Source organism: Aquarana catesbeiana, linkage group LG06, assembly GCF_042186555.1.
Source record: "Aquarana catesbeiana isolate 2022-GZ linkage group LG06, ASM4218655v1, whole genome shotgun sequence".
In the NCBI taxonomy this organism is placed as follows: domain Eukaryota; kingdom Metazoa; phylum Chordata; class Amphibia; order Anura; family Ranidae; genus Aquarana; species Aquarana catesbeiana.
Window position 1 is genome coordinate 356,859,630 of NC_133329.1, and position 22,267 is coordinate 356,881,896.

Genomic DNA, 22,267 nt, shown 5'->3' on the forward strand with positions numbered 1-22,267 from the left:
GTCCGTAGAAAGTCCTCCTTACATAAAGATATACCGTCTTCGAGACGATCCGCCGCGGGAGTCACGTTTAGCATTTTTTGATGGGAAGTCACAATCTGTGTCACAGAATTCTCTGATGGGTCACAAACTGTTAACCGCACATCAGACTCATCCTTGGGGAGAGGCCAAGCCCATGGAAAAGGGAACCATATGTATAGAACTGGAAGCCGAAGCTTAGACATCTATAAACATTAATAGGGAATCTGTGCAGATGTGAGCTTTGCATTCAACATATTATAGCGTACAACATCCTGGAGATTTACACCCTCCACCTGGGTATTATAAATCAGTGCTTGGATGTCAGCCTAGCCGGTGTAAGAAAGCAGACTGAAGCGGCAATGTGTTGAATGAATACACATGCCAAGCTGTCCATCTGTAAGGCACAGTGCAAGCCAAAGAAGATCTATAACGCTTCCATATACAGCTCTGTGATCTATTGCTGATTTGCTCATCTGTCTGTTCCTCTAATGGCAGAAAACATATGGAAGAAGCCGGTTGTGTAATTCTCTGGTGTTGTATATCTTAAACATGGTTTAGTGGGAGCCGCCACATTGCACATATTGGCTAATATTTCAGCAGCACTGCCTAGCAACCAGGGCCTCCATGTTTAAAATCTTTGTGTAGATCAGGAGTCTCAAACTGGAAGCCCTCCAGCTGTTGTGAAACTACAATTCCCATCATGCTTGTGGGAGTCATTCGTGTAACTGTCAGCCTTGCAATGCTTCATGGGACTTGTAGTTTGGCAACAGCTGGAGGGCCACCAGTTTGTGACCCCTAGTGTAGACCATCTATAATAGTGGAAAATTGCAGTGACAGAAAGCTTTGCTACACAAGATGTGGGGAAGTATGTTGCGTAAATCTGCTCTATACCAGTCTATATACCACAAGGTAAGGCAGGACAAAAACAAACAACGAATGGACCTTGAAAAATGAGAAGTTGGTATGTAGCTTTTTGTGCTGTTGAGAGTGAAAGAGTACATTCTCCAGCTCAGGTTACTGCTATACAAATGCCAACAGACGTCTGGCATAGTAATTGACAACTGATGGAAGGCTTTAGCTTTTCCCTGTAATTTCACCAAAGGGCCACATATGGGGGGTATTTATCCAAACTGGAGAAGTCAGAATCTGGAGCAGTTGTGAATGGCAACCATTCTCCAACTTCAGCTAGAAATATTTTACACACGTGGCAAGAACTGCTGCTCCTTTAAAAGTGATCCAAGGCCAGACCGGTTTTCAGAGACCTTTGACAAGCAGCGAGAAGTCTAGAGCAACACCAAGGGCCCACACATTCTGTCCTGGAGCGCTGATCATTTGAATCGATTGTTCTATAAAGGACTAAGAAAGAAATAACTATGTCAATTTTTTCAATGCTTTTACTTACTGTGCTTTTACATAAGTACCTGCCTTCGAGGAGCTGGTAATCTATGGTCCCCATCACGCATGCGTACATACACAAAATAGAGTGAGTTTAGACAGGAGCCGATTAACCTACTGGCATGTACCCAGAGGAAACCCACGCAAGCACAGGAAGAATATGCACACTCAATGTAGATGGTGTCCTGGCTAAGATTCATACTGGCAAGCTCAGTGTATTGGTTTGATTTTTAATTTAAAGTATAGCTTGACTACCCCTTTAAAAACTGTTCAATACCACTTAAAAAGTCATAAAAAGAAAATCCATTAAAGCAGTGTACCAGCCGGGAAAAAAACAAATACTGTAGCTGCTGGCTTTTAATACATGGACACTTACCTGTTCAGGGAGCCCGCGATGTCTGCACCCCAGATTTTCGGATCGGCTGTCGGGTGCTGCCGCCATTCGTTGTAAGGGAAACTGGCAGTGAAGCCCTTTGGCTTCACAGCCGGTTCCCTACCGCGCAAGCGTGAAGCACGCTGCACTTTCTAATTGGCCCTGCGGCAGGGAAAGGAGGAGAGGGCCAAACATCCAAGGGCGTGGCGCCGTCTCCCGGAAGTGGGGAAGTGTACCTGTCAAAGTAACACCCCCCCATGAAAGGTGCCTAATGTGGGGGGGGAGCAGATCAGCGGAAGTGTCACTTTTTGGTGGAACTCTGCTTTAAGTTTAATGTAGTTAATGGATCATACGTTTCCATATATGATATTTTAGTTATAAGGAGGCCAAGTCAACCGCTGGTTTCTTTTGAGCATTTCAGCAATGTCTCCTGCCTCAGTTTGGCTGGATGCTGAAATAGGGGTGTTCTGACTGGTCCCACTCCCTTTTTTTTTTTTTTTTTTTTTTTTTTTTTTTTTTGCATTCCATATGATATGGGATTAAAAATTCACTAGGGAGTGGTGTCCCCTTTAAACTATAGACGTACAAAACTCATAAGTGGAGTCCCAAAAAAAGATTTACACTAGAACTAAAGGCAAAACATTTTAATTTTGGCTAGAGTAAGGGAGGGTTACAACCCCTGTCAGTTTTTATTGGTGTTCCATTAAGTAGATTCCTGTCAAATAGCCAAAACAGGAAGTTAGAAGAAATCCCTTCAAAGTGAGACTCTGGTTGACACCAGGGTCACCAGCTCTAGTGTTCCCATTGGAAGATTTCCCATCTATACTTACCTGGGAATAACCCCCAAATGTTTTATTTATTTTTTTTTTTTCTCCCCACTTTTGTTGATGGTAAACAGAACAAATGGAGAGAGCGAATCTCCCTAACGGGGACACAGACTGACAGGTGTTCTAATATCTTTCCGCTCTATCCAAAAAAAAAACAACTTCATACTTTACCAAAATGGGAACATTTAATTTGGCATGGACTGACATTTTTAAGACCGATTATAGAAGCACAGCGATGCCTTCATAGAACATAAAATGGTTGTCTCATTGCATCACGAATCTGTAAAACAGGAGGATTATTTCATACTTTTAGGATAGTGTTTGGATCCATGCCAATCATTCCGTTGATGCCCCGTTGCCCAAATGTACATCCAGAACGGCTGGTTTATAGTAGAGATAAAGCCTCATATTATATTATACAGCCATTCATTCCCAATGGCATACAGCTGTTTCAAGTTTGTTGGCCATCATGACGCAACATTATGGTGAGGTGGGCCAAAAAGAATCAAATGCTCCAGTGTGAAGCCCAGCAGAGCCTTTTTAGAACAGAACATATCTACAGGTTTCATTTCACCCTATAGCTCAAAAATAAGGGGATTGTTCCACTTTGTAGGATAGTGGGTGCAGCCTTGCAAACATTTCCTTTATGCCCCTGTGGCCATCCAATAAACAAATCTTATCTTGATTGTATGCACTTTGTGTTTTTTATCATGAGGGCCCTAATCATTTCCAAGCAGTGAGCAACTGCAAGGTGCGGCTTAGAGGACTGTCCACAACCGGATCAGTATTTCATTGTCTATGATGGCTGGTCATTCCTACTATTCACACAGGAAAGCTGGTGTGTTTTTAGAAACTTTTGAAATGTTTACAATGTAGAGCCTGGGGAAGGCATTTTTTTTTGATTGCCAAAAATGCATTAAAATTTTAAAAACAGTTGTACAAATGTTATGGATTAAAAACACCAAACGATAGCATAATGGGACTTTTCAGGTTCTACTAAAGGATATGCAATGTGTACAACAACATCTTTAGTAAAAGGTGGTCATTAATTATAATCAATAGAAATTTATGTAAAAAAGAAAATCGCAGCATTAATGTAAAATAAAATCATACATTGATTACCAGTTAACCATGCATAAGTTGAACAAAGTTTCCACCAACCATACCTTCAAATAGCCCAAGGTTTGGCTTGACCTTATCATATATAAAGTGACAATTGGCCTTTCCTTTTGAAAGATAATGGTTCTACCCATGGGGCAGTGATGTGATTTAACTCGTTTCTCATTCTACACAGCCTGCCTTATCTGGAAGCTGTGGAAACGGTCTAAATGTCTATAGCTGAAAATTTGTCCCTCAATGGAATATTGAGATCTCAAGTCCTGCCAATAGGGGAATAAAAAGGCAATGGATAAACCCCCTCCAATCCCAAAGAACCCAAAACGTTCCTAAGACTGCTGGTGTAGACTGGCATTCTGAATATAAATAAATACTCTGATCATTCAGATACAGTAATCCTTGATATAGCCCACACTACGGAAGGGTCTACAGAGGAGAGTCCACACGCTCACCCACATCCCCTTCTATGGTGGTAAAAGACTCTTGAGGGTTTTTTAATATTTAAAAAAAAAAAAGTTGGAAGACCTTTTTTATTTTATTTTTTTTCTTGTATGCTAAATATGCATTGAAGATATCAAACAAGGTATTTATACTGTACATCACGTAATTGAACAGTCTGTGTTAACAGGAGCTCTTCTTTCATTTAGTGCAGCGGTTTTGGCAAAGGAGGAAAGGAGGCTACGTAGGCACTGACTGTACATCTACCCTCCCATCCTTGCTGGGCAGCACACTGGGGCATCATCTTAGCCAAATGGACTTAATTAAAACCTGATATCTGCTTTTCATGACATTCATCTTTTTCAATTGTTATAACTGTGGTACAGTGACATCATTTCAGTAATGAATTTCTGGGGGAAAAAAAGTTGCTTGATTTTTATTTCTGCAGAAAATTAGTCAGATGTTAATTAGTTCTGCAGTTACTTGTCTCTGGAGTATTATGATTCAGTACCGCTGACACAGAAAGGGCAGATTTTTCGAGTCATGGAAATGAAGATGTAGTTAATGGTTTACTAGTGGTTTATGAATTCTAAGTGGATCTGTCTAGAATAACAGCATCCTGGATTGTCACATAATTTAGTGTACTAGTTCTTGCCAAGGCAGTCGGTGCTAGTATGGTTTATGAAACGGTTACCCACCTACTCCTACATTTGGTGGTCTTCCTATTTTTAGATCCTAAATGTGACAGGCATCCAGAAAATGTGTGGTTTTTAAATATAGATGTGCTTATACAGGGTTAAATGAACAAATGACAGATGTTAATGATGTCTTAATTTGGAAGTGTTTGGAGATATGTCAACCGCATAGGGCATGTAAGCTTAATCTGTCTGTTGATCATTTTTAATTTGCAGAGGATCTCAGTCACTGTAACCATTATTTTCTTTAAAGCACATAGCACTTATATCACATCTTATTTCTCCACATGGGACACATGTGCTTCACTTAGAAGGTTTTTAAATACCGGTAGATAGTATATTTTCTTTGAAGGTAGTCATGCGTAAGCGCTAGATGCGAACCGCATTGACTTTTTTTTTTTTTTTTTTTTTTTTTGCTGTTTTGGGGGCTTCTTTACATTGACAATAAACTGGATGATTTAATGGAAGTGCAGCTTATTGGATCCTATTTGTTACTACTGCATATGGCTGGAAAAGCGCAGCTGGTACCTGACATGTCCATAGAATGAGGGGATGGTTAAGCAGACCCACCTAGAGTGCCAGTGTATGTGTGTGTGTATATAATCATCTCAGCGGTTCTATGGGCATCATGTCTGATGCTCTTGGAAGGCTTTTTTCATAGAATCTTCTTGGTACAGACAGGTCACCAGGGCTTTCCTCAACCCTCCCAAATTGCTTGGCTTGTGACTGGCATGCAGAATGTAAAAATACATGTACATAGCCAACTTGTACAGGAGCCAATTAACCTACCACTTCACCACCCATATCTGCTTATTTCATCATTTCCTTTTACAGTTAACATTTTTTGATTGTAACTTTATTATTCACAAAATAAAGGCATCAAAATAAAGTGGTGCACTAACCCCCCCTTCACAAACAACCAGATATTTTAGGTGTCTTGATGGCTCTCCTTTAAAGTGGTCTGCTTCTTTAATGGAGCTTTTTATTTTCTAGATTGTGCTGAATTTACTATTTAAGTATAGACATGACGTAGTGTGGATTTAGTTATGTCTGGAGAAGCAGCAGACCATCGCAGCTTGCGATACCAACATGAATATCAGATAACGAATGATGGTGGAGCTCAGCTCTCCGTAGAGACTGCTGGTATGCGCCATCATAAATAAGTCAACAGATGCACATGCACAAAGCCGCTTCTCATTATTATACACCGTGTGGAGCTTCAAAAGAACCTCTTCAAAGTAATTGTCTGATAAACAACTGAAAAGAAGTAAAAAAAAAACTTGTTCCAGCACAGCACCTATTCAAGTATAAAAGTCCCATTATTTTAGGACTACAAATGAGTGTTATGGAACAATTTGTCAGAGATCACAGCTTAGCCGCATTCTCTGCAATGTCTCCACAAGGAGCTTTTCAATTAGTAGACCACCTATTGTGATCAGCATTGTACTTGAACTCCGGCGACCCGGGAGAGGACAATGTCATGGGTACTTGGCTCAGAAGAGGGCCTTACAGATTCCGGACCTTGGAGCAGATGTCACTATTGTCTCCTTTTGTTGTGCCACTGTAATTTCTGCTCCTGTGATGGTAATTGCAGGTGTATCTATGCATGAGAGAAGCCTCCAGAGATGCCCTAACCTATATCGTGAAAGGTGATATTCTGGTCCTGTGTAAATTCTTTTTTTTTTCTCTCTTTAGGCTGGAACTCTACCATGATAAATGGATGGCTTTAAAAGCTGTTAGGGTGGATCTTTGAGAATTCTTTCTATCCAACAAATCACTGGCGGCATGTACAACTTTTCAAAATAAAGAACTCCTCCTTTACAAAAATTTTCTAATTAAGATGTTTGTTAATCTGACCATCCAAAACTGAGGTTTTAGTTGTGGGTATATGCCAGGAATTTTGAGTTCCCAGCTTCAGGCACCTGTCCCAGCTGAGCCACCACAAGTAAAGTCCTCTTTCGGCAGTTTTTTTTACAAAAAGACTACACCCACCCCTCCTTCCTCAATTGAGTAGGAAGACCTGAACTGTGTGGTGATTAACGAAAATTTTGAATTCTATAGGTGAACTACTGCCTGATACACATGGTACATTTTAGTTCATTCAACCCTGTGGGCTGAACGAAAAAAGAGGAGCTTGCTGTACTATGTGAATCACCTGGCCGTTACTTGCATCTTTCAGGAATCTTGAGTTCCCAGCTCCAGGCACCCCCCAACCAGAACACGCTGGTCAGTACTCACAACCATTGGCTGCAAGTGCTGACCAAATGCTGATTGGCTGCCGGTTTTCCAGCATGCCTGTTGGACAGTCGTAAGATCTGCTTCTGTCAGACAAGGAGCTGTACACATGGGCCGAATGTCAGTTTCTACTCGACTGGCTGATTTTGGCCAATATCAACTTGTGTGTATGGGGCTTTAGAAATGCCTTACATGTTGCAATCTGACCATAGAGTGTCTGTAATCAACTTTAGATTAAAACAGGCTATGTGCCCCTACTTAGAGGAGCTCCAGGCTCCTGCAGAAAAAAATAAGTCAGCTGCTGATGCAAATACTGTAGCTGCTGACTTTTAATATTAGGACACCTACCTGTTCAGGAATCCAGAGGTGTCTGCACCCAAACTGATTTTTCAATCAGCTATCGGGTGCCGCGGCAAACTCAGCCGGAAGTGAGAGCTGGTACCTGTGGAGATTTCATGGTCAGATTTAGTGTTGAATATATTTGTTTTGAAAAAGTTATGCATTATGTACAAGAGAATAGTATGAAGGATTAAGAGCTTGATCTGTATCCTTATAAAAACTGTAGCACATGTTATGGAATGAAAAGAAGGCAATGCAAGAAACCATAAACTTGGTTTCACGATCAGATTTAATATTGTTGGGTCCGGTTTGGCCAAATGACCGTTGGACTTAAAATTGCCCTTCTTCCTTTCCGTCTTTAAACATGCTTGGGGCAAACCTAGATCTATACTAAGACATAAAAATAAACCACTTGGTCTTTTTTCTGCAGTCACTTCTGCTGTATGATTAGCCAGATCAAAATCTCGCTGCAAAAGACAGAAATGGGAATTGGTCGATTCAGTCTAGCAACGTCTACCTGTAAGATTTCATATGCACTAACCTCCCCCGGACACCGGCCACGGAAAAACGTTAAACGTGGCAAACGATCCTCTCCTGATTGCAATTCTTTTGCGTTCAGGACAAGGAGGTTTAACCTCCCCTAAACATGGCTCCTCCTAAACTCTGCTAAAAGCTTAAGTTTAGGGGCCTTGGCCAAAAAAAAAAAAAAAACACCAAAAACTCTTAAACTCAGGTTTTATATACGCTGGCTGCTTCTAAACGTAACTGGGATATCGACTTTTGAAGCAACATTATAACAGAAGTTAGGAAAATTGTTTAATTGTGTCCAGTTGAGTAAATTGTGTCCAGTTGAGTAAAGACTCGTTTTTACTAGAGCATTTTAACATATGCTGGAAAAAAAATCTCTCTCCTGGGTCCAGTGACAGGCGTGAAAGAACTTTGCACAATTTACCGCCACTCTGCCGAATGGGCAGCCAACTTCCCTGCTTTTCTCATGCAGAACACCGCTGGCACAGAAATGAGAAGCAGACGAGCTGAAAGACTGAATGTTTTTCTCGGGGAGATCAGCAGACTTGTTTCTAATCTCTCCCCTATCTGCCAGGGGATCGTCCACGCAGGGAGCCCGGCTGGTCACATGACAGTCAGCGGAGATCTCTTGCTAGTGACCCTATTCAAAGCAAGAGAAAACAGATGTTCTTCAGTTGTGCCAAGTAATTCTAACCCCCCCCCCTTTCCCTACATTTTAGGAACCGTTCCACACGCAAAGGGAGGTTTCGTTAATTTCTCTCAGATGAGTTTGTGCTCTTTCATTTAAACACCCTTTCTCTTCAGGGTTTGTATTATGGCCTAATACAGATCTGTATATCATACAGATACCAGTCCAGTCTTGGTCAGATATTGACTTTGAAAAACCTTTTCTAAACATCTGGAATGTCCCACCAAAGATGGGGCAGGTAAGAGCCAAGTATTAATGAGTACAGATATTGTTAATTTAATGTTTGCACATTTGGTCAGCTCATGTATTTTTGGGTGTTTGAAGAGCTTTTGAAACCCAGACCAGCAGACCTCTATTCATTCTAATGGTGCCCATGTCCATTCTGAGGCTGCATTTGACCAGCTTTTCTTTTGAGGGAACAGATCTGTGGATCAGTTCACTTTGCAGGCAAAGTGGCTCCAAAGCAAATTTGCATTGAGTTTTTTTGCATTTGATCACAGAATAGTAAAGGCAACGTTCACTAACCGCAGTCTACACAAGCCCTAAAGGTGGTTTACAATCACAATGGGAACATCCTGTTTGCCTGGGACTCTTCTCATATCCATTGTCCAGACTTTAGTTTCATTACAGTGGAATGCAACTCATATTTTATACTTTGCGTTTTTTTTGCAGAGTGCAGCCTCCGCTCCGGTCTAGCTGGTCTAGGCCAAAATGACATCGCCCGCCGCCCTAAGATTATTGGGATACCCACATCACGGATCCCAGGGGGCTTCAGGGCTGTGTAGATTATCACATGCACCGTGATAATCATCAGGAGCTCAGCTGCTAGGACCCGGGAGAGACAGCCAGCCTCCTGATCTTGCAAAGAAGATGGAGACGTGGGACCCGAAGTGTGTGGCTTTTTTTGGCGAATGGCAGAGCTGGATTTTCTTGGCAGACAAGTGTTATGTCGGCTCAACCCACAATGCCAGCCAATTTAGGGATTAATAAAATTAACCCCAGGGGAGCGGAGTATCTATCTCGGCTACGCAGACATGACTTGATCCATCACACAATCAAGCTGAAGTTGGATATAGAAACAATCTGGTTTGTTGGCCCTCTAAGGCTAGTCATACACTCATAAATCTCTGGTTTCCTGTAGGTTATGGGGTAGATGCTGGCATGCTGGATCACCACTACACCCCAAGCTTTTTATACAGTATTTTCCAAGAATGTGAAGCCAGTTCTTCTTGCCAAGTCCTAGCTCATTCAGAGCCTTTTGTCTCTTCAGCTTCAGACTTATTGGTATGAGTGAATGTACCTGCTCTATATTTCTCCAGTGAGTGGCTGGGTTTCACTGATCTGAATTTGATTCACAATAGATACTTTTTAAAGTTAGTAGAGCAGCCATTAAGTTCAGACATGCTGCAGCTTGAACAATTAGAGGAATGCAGTGCTTGAACTGATCGACAGTTAAATATTTCCTCATCTCAGCAATCTTCATGTATGAGGTCATTAAATGGAATGCCTGTCTTCCTAGAGATCATGGCAGTGTTCCTATAGAATGAGCTATAGGTTGTCACCTATATGCCTGTATGAAATCCTCCATCACCACCAGCATGTTGCCGTGCCTGAGATTTTAAATGCCGTGCACCTCAAAAGCTCCAATAAAGTGACTCAGGCAAAGTATCAGCAGATGCACTGTATGCATAAACCTTTAAAGGTACCCCTGTGCAAATCAAACCAAATGCAAACCTCACTTTAAAGTAGATGTATTAGTCACTAAAATTTCATACAAGTAAAAAATATATTTTTTAAAAATATTTATAGTGTAATGGTAACATTTTCAATATCCACTTTTTATTAAAATACCTGGTGATCTGGCCATGAAAGCTCTTGAGGCACTTCCTTTTATTGGGTTCTCTTATTCTCTGTTCCTCCCCAGTTGTGCTCCTACTTATGTCACCCTACCTCATGAGCTTCAGATGGAGACTACAAGTGGTAATTACAGCCATTATGCATGCATGGTCCATTGTTGCCAACACCAGGAAACATACCCAGAGACTCGCATACTATGAGGCAATTTAATCCAGAATCGGTTAACTTGCCTGTCTTTGGACTGTTGGGGGGGAAATCTATGCAAACACAAAACGCAATAAAAGGAAGAACATACAAACTCCATGCAGGTAGAGTCATGGTTGGGAATCAAACCAATGACCCTCGTGTTGCAAGGCACTAACCACAGGCAGGGCTAACCACTAAGCCACTGTGCTAAGCAGTGATCACTAGCAGTCTTATGTAACCTGTCCTTAGGCTTTGCCTGTCTCCTGCTGGATGTCCTTTACCCTACGAGCATGTCAAGTTTCTGGCCAAGCCCGCCCATACGTTAGTCGTGTTTTTTGTTTTTTTCTTTTTTTTTTTTCCCTTTTAACCAGCAGGTTGAATTGGAAAAACAACCTTATTCCCCCATATACATACTTGAGGTGGATTGGTGAATTCTTTCTGCTAGGTTATTGCAGTCTGACAGCAAAGAGTCTTCCCCACCATCAAAATACATGGATTAGTGCTGGTGGCACTGATTGGGAAAAACCCAGACAGGGTAGTTGTACAGAAGTCGATCTGTATGTAATATGTATGTATATAATGTGTGAGTGTTTTTAGCTAGTTGTAAACCTCTGTCTTACATGAAACATTTGTTAAATGGGGAAACTGAAGGAGCTTTGACTGTGCATAACATGTATCACTATAACCAATTGTTGTGTGCCATTTTTATTAATTTGGCACAATACGCTCCACATCAGTTTGCATTTACAACTTGCCCCTTTTCTCTCCACATGCTAGTCCCTGGTAACTCCTCAAATATTGTAAATGCAGTGTGAGCTATAAAGAACCTTTTTACTTGACTTTTTTTTTTTTTTTTTTTTTTGAATGTGAGCTAAACTTTCCATCCCCCGGTGTAGGCCTCATTTTATTAAGCATGTGGGTGTGGTTAAGGCACAGCTTACTGGTACAGTTTGTCCGTGGGATGAGTCAGTCTCTTTAAATTCTTGCATGTTATTTCAGAAGTGAGAATCTTTTGCTCGGCCATGTTTTTGCGGCTTGGCTTCCACACTGGCAGGGGTTCAAAGCCTGTTCTTTGAAATGCATCTTTACGAAGTTTAGACAGTTTAGAACTTCAAAGCGGCGTAGAGGGGGGAGCAGGGAACGTGGAAAAAAATCGGCAACAAAGAGACTTTTTATTCCATGCGCTCGCTGCTGCTAGCGGAGGAAAATGCTGGCTAATTATTAAATAGCCATGTAGATTGTGAGCTTGGGAAAGAATTGTGCGTCCCAACACACAGGGGCAGTGCCAGGTTAGATTACTCCTTCTCTACTCTCAGCCAAAATTTCACAACTTTCGAAGTGAAAAGGCTTTTGGTTTGGTAGTCCTCTCCAAAATCCTCCAAACCACACTATTTGGAAATCTTTGTAACTCATCTGTCAAAAGGTTGTTTTGAGTTTGCCTTAATCGGCCATATTCAGCAGGCTTCTCACACCGCTCCTGAGATTAGATAGTGGCAAAATGGGTACAGTATATATAAATACCAGGATGGAGATTGGAGCCATTCAATGTGGATAGTGTTGAGTTGGTTTTAGTTTTTTTTTCTAAAACCATTTTTATTCCGCTTTGGATAGAGTAATGAAGACTTTAAAGTGGGATTTTAAAAAAGAGAAATAAAATTGTTGATCAGGCAGGATTTATATTGTGGATGAGACTTACTAGGTCTCTTCTGCAATAGTTTTGTTCCTGCTTGTCTGCATTGTACAGTGAGCTGCTCACACACAGTGGCCAAGAATCAGAACCTGGAAGAACGGCTGAAGATGTCGTCAGCTGGCAAGGAGTTTTGGGACACCTCAGTGCTGGAGTGAAGAGTATAGTTCCACTTTAGCCTGGATTGACACTGTGTGTGGTGTGGCTCGCAGCAGGGGGTCCGGTGTGTCCCCGTTTCAGGTCTGAATTTTTGGCTGATTTCGGACCTGAAACAGAGCAAAAGACCCTCCGCCCCGGAGATGTGTGAACCGGCTTCATTGAGAGCCGGTCACTCTCCTGTCATGCAAATAGAGGGCAGGGAAACCCACCTTAATCTTCCATTCACACATTGACAGTGTCACCTGTGGCATGAGACTTGGGGGGGGAAAAAAAATACATGAGCCTCTTGGGACAGAATTATGCATTTTTGGTCTCATGGTTTTTAGTGCGATCATTTGAAAAATGCTTGAAAATGTGTGTTTGTGTGCGTTTCTCAGGCACTCCCATTTAAATGTCTATGGGGCTAAACATTTGTGTTTCAGCTCACATATAAAAACGCACAAAAAAAGCCTAAAAATTGTCTGGCTTTACTTGCGCTAGGTAAATGTGTTTTAAAAAAAAAAAAAAAAAAAAAAAAAAATAGCCTCTGCACAGTTAGGCCTCATGCACACTTAATGTGTTTACAATTGCCGCTTTTGGCTTCAGGCTTTTTTTTTTTTTGTTTTTTTCTGCAGCCAATACACTCACCAGCATGTTATCCTATGTGTCCATGCACACATAGGCTGTTATCGGTGTTTTTTGGCAGGGGTATTTTCTGGCGGAAAAAACCCCCAGAACTAGAGGGTTTTCAGATGAATTTTTCAGCTGTAAAAACGCTCTGATAAAAGCTCTAAAACGCAGAATAACGTGTCCATTTGGCGTCTGTCGGCATTTTTGAGCCATAAGCTTTTGTGGTAGTATAGTTTTGCTAAACAAAAAAAAAAAAAAATTTTCAAAAATGCTGCAAAACTTATTCTACTGCTACAGCTTTCTACAGCTAATGTTACTGGTGTTTTTATAACGTCCAGTGTGCATGAGGCCTTATACTAATTGCTATCTGTGTGTCTGCTGGGGGGGGGGGATTGGGGGGATTTACCCTCTTTGTCCTGATGAGTTGTCCAGTGGTGGTGCGTCCACAGGAGCACGGGTGCTGCCCCCTCTCTCAAGCCACCCCCTCCTGCATTGCATGAATCTATCCATGGCCGCCGCTGCCACCCCCTATTCAGGCGCCCGGCCACTTTTCACCATTATCTCCGCTGCCCCACTGAGACAGTTAAGTGCTGGGGGGGGGGGCAGTGTTCGATGGGAACAGTGGCTGCATTGATGGGGGTTTTTTTTTTCAAAATTTTTCAGTTTGTTTGTGCCCCCCCCCCCCCCCCCCCAAAAAAAAAAAAAAAAAAAAAAAATTTGAGCACCAGCTGCCACTGGAGTTGTCACTGAAACAGGTGATGGAAAAGCTTCCAATGAAGACACCTGTTTTGGTAACAACTGGCTAAGAGGGGATTTCCCTTTTACTATGGAGAGATTACCTCTCACTTTCTGGGTTTTTTAGCAATACTGGTACTTATCTTAAAACCATATCAAATGGTGTTTGTGTGTTGTTGGTTTTTTTTTTTTTTTTTTTTCCCCAGAATCATGCAGCTCTACAGTACAGTAGAACACTTTGTGCCGACATTCTCCAAAGTCTGGTGTGTTGTCTGCTGACAAGAACGTTTAGGAGGAATTTTTGTATTTACTGAAAATAGAAGAAATGTAATGTGATTTGTACACAAATACTTCAAATACCGTCCCATGTTCTAAGGGCAAATAGCAATGCGGAATTATTAAAACTTTTGCACGTTTGCCTCCGGTTTGCTCACAATGGAAAGGTTTGATGTGTCCGGGAGGTGAAGAATTTTCTGAACATTTCATTTAGTGAAATTGTGTCACTGACCTCAGGAGACAAATCCTACAGATCAACTCTAAAGTGTATATTAAGCCAAATCCCTTTTTCTTTTTTCTTTTTTTTTTTCTTTTTTCTTTTTTCTTTTTTCTTATTTTTCTTTAACCAGGTAATAGAAAAATGGCAATGCAAACTTTTGCTGTTGTCCCTTGAACAGAAATGGGGGTAGAGGGTCATCTTTTAGTGGGGACATCTGTTGACAACCTTTGTAAAAGGGGATTTCCCATGCCTTCTAGAGATTTCCAATCACTACTTGTTTTGTCTCCGGGAAAGGATGTGAACGGAAAGCGGACCACAAAAGAAGAAAACCTTCTTTTAAACATTCTATACTCTAACATTTTTACCTCCTAGATGTACTGTACAAAGGGGTTTTGCTTTACATAAAATGGAACTCTAGTTATTTTTTTTTTTTTAATTTGACTCCTCTCCTCCTGCTTTAAGGCCCAGTTCACATTGTGGGATTGCAACCTACTGTTGCGTGAGCACAGCAGCCCATTTTGGAAATGCTGCGGCAAGGAAATCGCATTGTGCTTTTGTACCCGCAAGCGGCGCTGCGGTTTGAGATGCATGGGGGTACCATTAGGAATGAATGGCAGCCCTGTGCATTTTTAAACAGCAGTGTGTTTTGGATGCGGGAATCGCTGCGATACCCATAACCATATGCCCAAGCTTTTGTCGCCATTTTGATCCTCCATATACCACCACCAGTCCTGTCATTCTGTTAATTTCCTGAGAACCTAGCCCACTTTTGACACATGCTCACTTGGGGGGGGGGGGGGCACGCACGCACGCACCCACACAATCTGGGCTGACAATACCCCAAAATTTGCCTTTTTTTTTTTTTTTTCTTTCTGTTGGCAGGGGGGAGCACCTCAAACCAACCAAGCCCCCCCCCCCCCCCCCCCCCCCCAAATCTTGCCCACTGTCAGATGGTTTTGTCCATCTACCAAAAACTGACCTGTAGGTGGGCTGACTTTTTAGTTAACATTTATTACACTGGGGTCTCTTTATAACCATTTTCACATTTTACATTTATGCAACTTTCACACAAAATTCAAACATTTTTCAATTGACTTTAATGAGAAAAATGTGTGAATCTTTGGTAACCATTTAATTTAAACCTATCGGTTCATGTAAAGCGCTGCATAAATTGACGGCGCTATATAAGTAACTGAAATACTGTATTTATTGGCGTATAACACTCACTTTTTCACCATGAAAATCGGGTGCAAATGGCGTGTGCGTGTTATACGCCAATACTTCAATTTCAGCTGCCTCGGAGGCAATGGTGGGGGGGGGGAGCGGGACGAGTGCCGTCAGATTACATACAGTGAGAATCTCCTGTTTACTTGGCGGTCTCTGTAATAGGAAGTCAATAGATGGCAATGGCGAGGCTGCTGCATTGATGGCAATGGTGAGGCTGCATTGATGTGGACTAATAAGGCTCTATTGATGGCACTTGTGAGGCTGCAGGTGGGCATTGATCAGGCTGCATTGATGGCAATGGTGAGGCTGCAGATGGGCACTGACCCTTATTTTGATTCAAAGTTCCTTATTTAAAATTTAAATTTTTTTTTTCCTGAAACTTCTCTCTTAAAATGAATGTGCGTGTTATATGCCGATAAATACGGTAATAAATGTCCGATTAACACAATAGAAAAGCTTGGCAGTGCCATCCAACCACTTCCCAATCTAAAGTCTAAAAAAAAAAAAAAAAAAAAAAAGTTGTTTTTCTATTAAACTCTTTACTAGGGCATCTGGAATGCTACTGGTTATATTAACTCGGTGTTTCTGTTGGAGTGGGAGGTGTATGAATGGGCCCTTAGGCTACTTTCACACTGGGGCAGGCATCGACGGTAAATAGCGCCGCTATTTCGCCCACTAGCGGGGCGGTTTTAAACCCACGCTGGCGGCCGAAAAAGGGTTAAAACCGCCCACAAACCGCCACTGCAGCGGCACTTTGGCAGCGCTGCCCCATTGTTTTCAATGGGCAGGGGCACTTTAGGAGCGGTGTATACACCGCTCCTACAGCGCTGCAAAGATGCGGCTTGCAGGATTTTTTTTACCATCCTGCAAGCGCACTCCTCCACTCGGGCTTTCACACTGGAGAGACAGGAGCAGCTCTTTACAGGCACTATGCAGGCGCTATAGCGACTGTAAAGCGCCTCAGTGTGAAAGTAACTTTAGTTTGAGGACACTTTTTGCTGAAAATAACTAAAGGCAAAACTTTTTTTATTTAGTGTTGGATAGAGTGGAGAGGGATTAGAACACCTTTCCGTTTTTATTGCAGTCTGTGCCCCCATCCTCTGTGCCCCCATCCTCTGTGTCCTGCTTACCATTATCATTGAAAGTGAAAGTAAACCAAAATCCAAAATTTTGAGTTGTCCCCAGAAAAGTAATAGAGGGGAAACCTTCCAATGGGGAAACTAAGGCAATCTCTTGGGGACCCCCAGGTCACCAGAATGAATTTGCAGGTATTTCCTCTCACTTCCTGTTTTGGTAATGGGACAGGAAATGAAGTTAAATTTCCCGACGGGACAAAGATGGCAAAAATAAACCTTACAGGGGTTATAACCATTCCTTACTCTATCCAAAAGATTTCTCCATGTATGCTATACTGCGTGGATGGAGGAATCTCCCACTGGGCCAAGCTTCAGTATCTGGCTAGTCTGCCCCCACTGGCTCTCAACCTAAACAATGCCTGCACCCAATCAGAATGTTCAGGTATTGCGAGAGCCAGAGGTGCCGACTAGCAAGATATGAAAGCTTGGGCCAGTGGGAGATTCTTCCATCCACACAGTTCAGTGTAGATGGAGGAATCTGTTCCACTTTTTCCATCTGACCATAGAAAATCTGCAGATAATCAATCTATAGGTGTATGGCCAGTCTTGCTTTACGCTACATCACTGTGCTCTATTTACTGACAGCTAGTGGAAATTAAAAGAATCAGTCAGTGGACATTTGTGGTAATCGCAATCTCCATTCCTAAAGATAAACTCAAGGCATATATAAAAAGCCACCATTTAATCTGGTGTAGCTAAAAATCATGCCATATACAGGAAAACCTTGGTTTGAGTGTAACTTGGTTTAAGAGCGTTTTGCAAGACGAGCAACATTTTTTTCATAAATTTGACTTGATATACAAGCGATGTCTTGATATACAAGTAGTGTCATGTCACAACTGAGTATAAAAGAGAAGAGAGGCGCCTCTAACTGTAGCAATATGGTTACATTTAATGAAGGTACAACATTTAGTAACTCACATCCTCCCAACTCATCATCGTTCTCACCGCCATCAACATCATCCCTTCCACGCTGCACTCCATGAGCTCTTCAAGCCTCGATTTCAGATCCCTCTACTACAGGGTAGTCTTCCCAGTCAGGCTTGCAGACTGCCAGCGGTGAGAGCCGGCGGTGCGGAGGATGGTCTGTGGATAGCTTTACCCCGGATGCCTGAATACTTACATGTGCCAGTTTTTTAATCATCAACCATGTGAGTTGCTAAATGTTGTACCTTCATTAAATGTAACCATGTTGCTACACTTAAAGGCGCCTCTCTTCTTTTATACTCTGTAGCTCCTGCTGGATTTTGCTTCTAATCCCCTTGTGGAGGCTTCCATTTGTAAATGGAAATGTTATGGTTACACAACCTATCACATTGCTGTGATCTTTTTTTATGGACTATAAACTGAAGGACCTATGAATAAATGGTTGTGGAACGAATCATCAGAGTTTCCATGATTACTTATGGGGAAATTTGCTTTGATATACAAGTGCTTTGGATTACAAGCATGTTTCTGGAACGAATTATGCTTGCAATCCAAGGTTTTACTGTAATTGAAATTGGCAAGTACCTGCACCTGTCATTGCATTCTGTTATCTCGTTCCCTACAGCACTAACCCTAGCGATTAGGAGGAGCGCAGTACCAAAGTACCTAAATCTCATAGGGGCAGCATGGTGGCTCTGTGATTAACACTTCAGTTTTCATCTAGGTACTCTGATTTCTTCACACAGTCCCAAGACCTGCTGGTAGGTTAGTTGGCTCAGTTGACTGTACCAAAGGTTGCTTCCTAAGCAACACTTGCATGGTATAGTTTTACAGTATAAATGGTCTGGTCGAGCCTCTGAAGAAATGTACAGTTTGTATTTTTTTTGTTTTTTGCAGCTGTGTGCATGAGCCCATAGAAAACAATTCACCTGCGTTCAGACCCATAGCTTAGTGATCTAAAAAATGCCAATTTGGCAGCTGTGTTCATGATCCCTAAGAGGTCAGAGACCTGGCTATATTGTTGACAGGCATATCTGGACACAACACTGATCAGAATTTTTTAAATCATATGGCAGATTACATAGATTTTTTTTTTTTTTTTTTTTTTTTTTTTTTAATAGTGTATTTAGCTGTTTGCCTGGAGTTTAGCCTTCAACTGTTATAAAATTGCAGCTCTCCAGATTGGGACTGGTATTCATTAAGCTGTCAAATAAGAAAGGTGCAATCAGGAATACGGGAGAATACAGAAAGGTCTTTATTTGACAGTTTTATGAATGCTCCCCTCTGCTCCAGCAGCCCAGAGAGCATTTCTTATCAGGTAATATTGGCCCTCTGGATTCTTCCTCACTAACTTTGATTGCGATTTTTACCTTGATGTGCGCACTGCTCATCGCTCTGCAGCAATCTCAGAACTGTTCCATGCCTTTGGTGTAGTATGACAAGTGTGCAGCCTTGCTCAGCACAGGGAATAACACTATACAGAATAATAATCCTATTAAAAAATCAGTTACATTTCTACTTTCTATAGTGATGAATGATAATGCAGTTACAAAGCACTACACTGCATGACAATTGCAGCAGTTTTAATGTAGCCTTAGAGAAGCATGGGGTAAGGGATCCATCCCAGAGCACACAGTATACCACTTCACCAATGAGAATACAAAATCTGTGCAGACAGATCTCAGGACCCGATTAGATTATTATGGTGGGTCCGTATTACTGGCAGTCAGCTCCTTAAAGGGCAAGTTCACTTTTTTTGTTAATAAAACTTGCTATACAATAAAGGGACCACAGCAATTGGGAAAGGAAGAAAAATTTCAGTGGAGAAAAAAAATTGAGCTTACTGTAAATCCGGGCACACATGGATCAAAATTCAAACGACTTTGGCCCTGCCTATCCTTTAATGCAGTACTAAACCCAAAAGTATTGGGTTTATTAATTCTTCTGTTTATTAATTCTGGGTATTGTTAATGCTTAGATTTGATGGCCGCATGAGTTTTCTTTTTTAGGTTTCCTTTCTTTTATTTTCTTCTGGTGATCCAGCCAGCAAATCTTTTTCACAAGCCATTCTGCAGATGTGTTGATTTTACAGCAGGGGGTCTCTGAACTACTCCAGTTCTCCAGGAACTACAATTCCCATCATGCCTAGTCATGTCTGTGAATTATAAAGTTTTACAAGGCCTCATGGGACGTGTAGTTCTGCAAAAGCTGGAGGGCCGTTGTTTGAAGATCCCTGGTTTACAGGGATAAGTCAAACCATTTACCACTGACGGGTGCTTACAATGATCAGCGTTCATGTAAAGGCTTTATCCCAGAAGTAAAAAAAATGGTTTGCTGTAACTGCCTAATAAGGTATTCACAAACCATACCGTATGGTTTTATTCTTATAAAATCAAAGAGCACCTGTCCCCACCCAACCTAGTGTAAACTTGAAAGTGAGTGTCTGCCAAAGCCATGCCCCCTGACACGTTTTGCTCCACCCACCGGAGCTTAATCCTAGGGTACCTAGACTACCTGATGATGATGAAGCTCTGGTGGGCAGAGCAAAACATGTCAGGGGTGTGGTTTTGGTGGAGATTCATGGGCTGAGGCAAATTTGAAGTCTACACCAGGTTGGCTGGACACGATTGTGGCGCTTTTTATACATCGCTTCAGACGAGCACCTTTCTCCCCGGTGACTGCGGGAGTTTGGCTTTCCCAGCTTGAGCGGCATTCATCTAGGACCACAGTCACGGTTCGTGTTTCTTTGGGTTTTCCTGCCTTCTTGTAAATTCCTCCATAAACTCCTGAGCGTCCCCCCCCCCCCCCCATATGTTTGGAATGAGCAGTGCATGGTATTTGCAGTCATGTACTCTGCGCAGATTAGAAATCCCATATTGCCCAGTCCCTAGCCCATCTCAGGAACGAGGAACAGAGGGTAGGTACGTTTCTGCATACAGCAGGATCATGGAGAACAAATGTAACATATCCATCCTCTAAGATGATGTCTGATCACAGCAGCAAAAAACAAAAAATAAGTAATTTGGGGATTTGGAGGAGGCTGAGCGCAATAGACGATTTAGCAATACATAATGGAATAGATTTTTCTTTTCATTTTTCATCAGTTTAGTGTCGTTTTAATTTATTCTCACTCCATGTTACATTCCTATTAGGATGAAGTATTCCACCTCAATTTGCTCCAGTTAACAAATCGGCAATATCTCAGTTCGTTCACTCAGTTGTAGCAAAAATCCATATATTTATCAACCAGTGGATCTCTGTTCAGTAAGGATGGCCTTTAGCATTATCACAGCTCCCGACTGTCCCTGATTTTGAGGGACTGTCCCTGATTTGGAATAAAGTCCCTCTGCTCCTCTTTCCTCCCCATGTGCCCCTCATTTTGGTCTGATCTATATAGTTGTATATAAAATGCACTTTTTAGAATTCAAAGTGTTTCCCAGTGCTAAATCTTCCAATTTCTAAATTGCTGCATTGGTGAATTTCAAAAGCCAGTATAATGGAATAGTAGTGGTTAAAAAAAGCACTTGTGGGTTTAACCAATCATTTTTTTGTATAATTCTCCTTTAAGTGGGTGTGGCAGGGGGTGTGTTCTATGCCTACATACTTTTGCTAATAGGTGTCCCTCGTTTTCATCTCAAAAAGTTGAGGTATGGCATTTGTATCTTTGCAACCATGGTGTCCTCCGTTTCCAATGTTGCTGGATTTTCAGCCATTCAAGAGGTTCACCATTGATTATCCACAGCATGCTCTCCCTTGCATTGGTCCCTTCAAATCCTCTTCTGACCATCTTTTGCATCATCGTTATGTAAGAAAAAAATGTTACTTTTTATTGTATTTGTGGGTGGCCACGTTTGTTCATTACATATGCAGGCTCTGCTTCCTGCCTACTAGTGTGGTACAAAGTTCTGCTGTGTGGTTCCATTTTCAATGCATTACTGACAGGTGGCTGAGAATGAAAACAATAGTCTGTCTGAGTAACTGATTTTATTTCAGTGTTCTTCCAACAAGGTTGAATTGCACTAGTCTAACGTACCAATGACAAATCAACAAATCCTGTATGTAAAAAAATAATCGTGAAAATAAAGAGCAGTAGATGTCACGTGGTGTCACTTGTGACTGGCCTTAATATGCTCTGTATTGTGCGTCACTGGTCTGTGTATATTTTTAAACTCTGCTTTGTCTAGCTCTGATACCATCAGAGGAATTTGGAGAATTTGGAACTGTTGTGCTTGGTTCTAATCCGGTTTACTTTTTTTTTTTTTTTCCTTTTAGCAACAAGAACAAGATCCAACAAACCTGTATATATCAAACTTGCCATTGTCCATGGATGAACAAGAGCTGGAAAATATGCTGAAGCCGTTTGGACAGGTGATATCGACAAGGATACTGCGTGATTCCAGTGGCACCAGTCGCGGAGTCGGATTTGCAAGGTGGGCTTAATGGGCACTGGGTTTTAATGGTTTAAAGACCTCCAGTCAAATTTGGATATTAAACTCTGCAACCTGCACAAGGAGGCCACCCACCTGCTTGGGGGATAAGAACTCAAATGCCACACAACTGTTCAGTAGTCCAGATACGTTTTTATTCCAGTAAAGC

At 41.7% G+C, this 22,267-nt stretch overlaps 1 protein-coding gene across 10 annotated transcripts in view; it reads left to right on the forward strand.

The window, feature by feature from the left end:
• Nucleotides 1-22,267, forward strand: part of RBMS1 (RNA binding motif single stranded interacting protein 1) — a 531,713-nt gene that overhangs the window by 453,611 nt on the left and 55,835 nt on the right. For all 10 annotated transcript variants that reach the window (XM_073634059.1, XM_073634061.1, XM_073634058.1 and 7 more), the window contains exon 5: nt 21,944-22,101. In XM_073634059.1, the coding sequence (XP_073490160.1) occupies nt 21,944-22,101 (158 nt within the window). The remainder of the gene's footprint in view (nt 1-21,943; nt 22,102-22,267) is intronic.